The sequence below is a fragment of the Eublepharis macularius genome, chromosome 13 (genome assembly GCF_028583425.1).
Source record: "Eublepharis macularius isolate TG4126 chromosome 13, MPM_Emac_v1.0, whole genome shotgun sequence".
In the NCBI taxonomy this organism is placed as follows: Eukaryota; Metazoa; Chordata; class Lepidosauria; order Squamata; family Eublepharidae; genus Eublepharis; species Eublepharis macularius.
Window position 1 is genome coordinate 41,582,342 of NC_072802.1, and position 4,806 is coordinate 41,587,147.

The window sequence follows — 4,806 nt, forward strand, 5'->3', positions numbered from 1 at the left end:
TTTCGTGCTAATTATAGTTTCTAAAGGCAGCCCCACAAAATGCTTGCCAGTCATCCAGCTGTTGGTACAACTCTTTTAGCAACTTTCTCCTGATAAAAGTCCAAAGCCTTCAAATATTCACATGCTTCTTCAAGAAAAGTTCATCTAGTCTCCTTTTCATATTTGTTCTAGCAACTAAACGTGCCCCACAGACTTTGAAGAGTTGGGTAAGGACTACCCCCTGCTGGTTAATTATGAAAATTGCATGTGCTACTGGCTAAATAAATACAGGCTGAGCAATGTGTGTTCATTTAAAAATGGCAAACAGACAAACAAATAAAAGCAAGAAGAAAGAAAATCAGAGTAGAGAAATAATGGTGGCTGCTATTTTATTATTTAATGCTATGATAGAGTATTTTAATTGAATGATCTCTCTAATGTTACCAATTTCATCTACAGGCAAATAACAGCATTTTAAAAACTAGTTTATCCTCCCTTTGTGAGTTCACACAATAAACAGTGAGGGATATAAAATGGTTCATTGAAACTCAGCATCCCAGACATGATTCTCTCAATAAGAACTAGTGTTCCTTGGCAAAGCTGTTCTCTCGTGGAAAAAAAAAGCTGGCTAGTATTGCAAAAAGATGACACAATAGAGGCCTGTGGCTTTAAGACTCACAAGGGTTCTCTGAGATGGAATCAAATCCGAATTCCCCCAAAACAAGACTCTTTGAAGAAAAAAGATGCTGTTTTGTCATCGCAGATCAGTGCATTTTAAAAGTTCCCCAGACTAAAACAAAACAAAAACTATAATGAATTAGAGACTTGCAATCATTTTTTTAAAAAAATTTCATTTCTGTTAAAGAAAACAGATCCTCAGATTTTCAGCTAGGTCAGATGATGGCTGGGCCAAAAAGTGTTTCTTAAGCATTTCTAAAGCTTTAACATTCTGGGCATGTGTGGCTTTTTCTGCATCCAGTTCCCTTTTAGCATCCTCCAGCTCTCTCCGTATTTTTCTAATTTCTGCATCACAGCAGAGTTTCACCTTTTCTGTGGATAACTTATTTTCAAAATGCTGATGTTCTTTTAGCTTCTTTATCTCTTGTTGCAACTCTTTCTCCTGCAGATTTAAATGCAGAATTTCTCCACGTGCTTGCTGCAAATCTGCATTTAGGCTTCTGAGGCATGCTGATTTCTCATATAGTTCTTGTTGTAAAGCTTCAATCTCAAAATCTTTTTTGCAACTTTGGTTTTGAATCTGTTCTAACTGGGCAGTCTTACAAAGAGTCTCTTTTCTGGAACTGCTCAACTGTTGTTTAGTTTGATTAAATTCTGCCACTAATTTTTTGCATTTAGCTTTAAGTTCTAACAGCTCTGTCTTTAAGAAGGACAGCTGAAGTTTTAAAAAAATGCTTTCCAAATGCTCCTTGTGCATCTTTTCTCTTAAAGTTGCAAATTCCTTTGCATTCCAGATACAATGGCCTTCTGTTTCCGCAATGCTGCCTTCAGATCCAACATCTAAATTAGGGGATCCCCAGCAGGCAGTATCTCCTTCTGTTTCCTCCTTTAAATTGTTTATCTTTGTCCCCACTAAGCTTGGCTCATGCTTTTTTACAAGTTTGGAAGGAGAGTCCTTGGTATGGAACTTCCTTTCTTCTTGAAACTTGGTCATTGCCATACTGTAGAGTTCTTTCATTTTGCTTGCTGTCTCTAACTTCAACTTTTCACAAATCAATGGCTTAGGCTGATGGGTCTGATTTAAAAAATCCTCCTGGCTGAAATGAGGAGAAAACAGTGTTTCCACCCAGTGTTGATTTGAACTTTCCATTTCAGATGCCTCCAGCTAATAGGGAAAAAACACCCCAAAATTAAAATTAACAATTGATGGGATACATGTAAGAATGTTTTTAAGGTAAAAAAAAATAGTACTCTTAAATGTATAAGAGTATTGTTGCACCATAAAGACCAAGACATTTGTCACAAGTGAACTTTTGCCCATAAAAGCTTGTGCCACCATACATCTGTTAGTGTTTAAGGTACCATGAGGCTCCCTTTTGTTTTAACTGCAATAGACTAAAATACTTAAATCTTGCTAAAACAGAAATAAAACCTACTGATTATAAGAGAACATATTTCCTGGTAGGTGTGCACTGGATTACAGCCTTACAGCCCAAAGACTAACAGTTTAGGATATGCCTAATGTAATGTTACCCAGTTTTGGCATCACAAAATCATAATGTTGTACCAGCATTATAAACACCATCTGAGTTTAAAAGTTTAGACTGGGGTGTTTTGGATGAAAAGTGGGGAGACCCAGGTTCAAATCCACACTTGTCTTTGTAGCTCCCTAACCACTGTTGCACAGCATAACTAACACCATAGGCAAAATAGTAAAAAATCCAGTAGCACCTTTAAGACTAACCAACTTTACTGTAGCATAAGCTTTCAAGAGCCACAGTTCTCTTTGTCATATGCACGCTCTTCTAGAAGTAAGCTCCACTGAGTAGTCTTGAGTATACAGTTGCCAACAGACCTGAAGAAAAAGAGGGCTAATGTGTGGAAGTTAGCAGCGGAAACCCACTGTGGTACAGCAGTTAGATTTGGGAGGTCCAGTCATTTTCTGTTCTGCCATGGAAATTACTGGGTGACTTGTGGCCAGTTAGACATTTTCAGCCTAATGTACTTCACAAGGTTGTTGTGAGGATAAAACAGAGAGAAGAATGATGTAAACTGCTTTGGGTCCCCCACGGGGGAGAAAGGCAGGGTATAAATGAAGTAAATAATTAAAATAAGGCATACAGGTAAATAACATCACCTGGTAAATATCATCCCATTAAGCTTCTGTTAGAAGGACAGGCAATGTTTTCTCCAGGCTGCTAGTAGCCCTGCTTGAGCAGGATTCTGAGTAGATTAGTTTAGGAGTGCTGTCTTGATGTTCACTGATTAATCTATTAGTCAGTATAGCAAGAGCTCAGAAAGTGCTCTGAACCTCAAACTACTCTATTATCTGAAAGGAACACTGCGCGTCCTCCCCCCTTATTTGTCATTAGGAAAAGAGGGGCCCATATTAAAGTCACATACAAGGTACAAGTTATGTACAGTAATAAAAAAAACCCTTTTGGGTGTAACCCTTTTTTGGCAGAAATCATCTTGCATTCAGTGTCATCTTCCTTTCAGGTAAATATGTTATCTTTGCTATGATAGTCTAGGTAGAGGGGAGTTGGACACAGGGTTTTTATGCTAGTACTGGAGATGGCCCTTTTTCATTGTGCAACACCATGCCTGGAACTCGTTGGACAGGAACCTTGGAAATCATATGTAGCTTTTTTTTTCATTCAAAATTTTTTTGAAAGTTGCTTCATGATGTAACAGCTAAATAGGGGGTTGGCCTTCTTAAACTCTGTGGTCATTATTGTTTGAAAGCATTTGTGCAGTGCTGTGGGGGCAGCCAGTTCTGAATTTGCCTGCATGGCTGCTGATTGTTCCTCTGTGCGCCTGATCTGCAGCATTCCTCCTATTCCCTTTCTGCTCCCCTTTTGAGCACCAACTACCCAACTGTGCAGAGATGCTTTAACAATGAGACTCCACCCACCCGCAAATGCATAGGGCAGGGTTTCATTGGCACTCCCCCAGAACTGAACTAGTTGTGGATTAATCCATTGTGTCATTTACTCATAATACTGTTTGCTCAACCATGCTTTCCCCCCATCCTGAACTCAAAAGATGAAACTGGGATGTTGCATGAAGCCAGGAATATTTAAAATGATTCCTCCCACCCACAATCCACAATGCAAAATAGGAGGCTGAAAATTTATGGTTACTTGTTCTCAATCTTGGCCGGGTTTTTACTATAGCATGACAGGAATATTCAACAGGTTTTTTTTTTCTTGTATTGGAGATGGAAAGCAGGAAAATTGCATTTTCAACTTTTGATTTTCAGTTTCTTTCGCAGCTTGTAAAGGTACAGGAAAACAGAAAAATAACACAGGGTCTTGTGTCAAGCCTTGCTAAATACTTTTTAAGGACTAACTTCTCCATTTCCCTCCAGAGAAAGCACGGTTTCATATATATTCTATCACACTGAATGTCTGAAACTTGGTCAGTATGTTCATAATTTATGACAATCCAAACAAACAGTGAATTTCCCTTAGCCCCACACAAAAACCCTCCCTTGCATTAATTGGTGAATATCCAAAAACGAGGGAAATGCATTATATTCCAGTATTTTCTAAATTCACCTGTGTCGCAACATTCTTTCAACGTCAGGCATTTCCCATAGTCTGCACATTCATACACTTCTAATATACAATACCTGCTGAGAATTTCAAAAACTCTGAACTCGCTAATCAAATTGGGTAATCAAATATCTGAGGGGAAAAAAGACAATTTGTGCCAAGTCACCAAGGCTGAGCAGTCAGAAACAAAACAAAAGCAGTATTATATAGAGATATAAATTCAACCTGTGTGAGGTTACAACACACAAATATGGTCAACAGAGGCACATTAGGTAAAATGTACTGTATGGTCTGAAGGGGATCCCACCTCCTCAGCCTTACCTGCAACCCCCAGAACTGCCTTTCCATCCCCAGTTGCTAATTCCGGCTGCAGGAGAAGGAGGAGGAACTGCTGTTGCCAGCGGTTGCATAGCAACACTGAGGCCTGTGGGGAGAGGCAAGGCCTGAGATTCTCCTCGGCAGTTGGGAGAGTAAGTGGCGTGGCGGGGGGGGGGGGGAGCACAACTCCATAGAGAATGCCCCTCATTACAGAAGACAGCCCAGATTTGCAAAGTTGTCCTGTGTTCTCTAGTCAACTTTGCAAAGCCCACAG

The 4,806-nt window shown here is 39.6% G+C and overlaps 1 protein-coding gene across 1 annotated transcript; it reads right to left on the reverse strand.

The window, feature by feature from the left end:
• Window positions 1-372: 372 nt before the first annotated feature.
• CCDC160 (coiled-coil domain containing 160) lies at window positions 373-4,595 on the reverse strand. Its single transcript, XM_054996905.1, has 2 exons — window positions 4,536-4,595; window positions 373-1,822 (listed from the first exon to the last, which is right to left on the reverse strand). The coding sequence occupies exons 1-2, from the start codon at window positions 4,560-4,562 to the stop codon at window positions 839-841; spliced, it is 1,011 nt and encodes a 336-aa protein (XP_054852880.1). The 5' UTR covers window positions 4,563-4,595; the 3' UTR covers window positions 373-838.
• Window positions 4,596-4,806: the final 211 nt, after the last annotated feature.

Coding starts and splice junctions, on each gene's coding strand:
- CCDC160 (XM_054996905.1), bottom strand. CDS start 4,562: ATGGAAAGGCAGTTCTGGGGGTTGCAG. Junction 1,823..4,535: donor GGCAGTTCTGGGGGTTGCAG/GTAAGGCTGAGG, acceptor TTTCCCTATTAG/CTGGAGGCATCTGAAATGGA.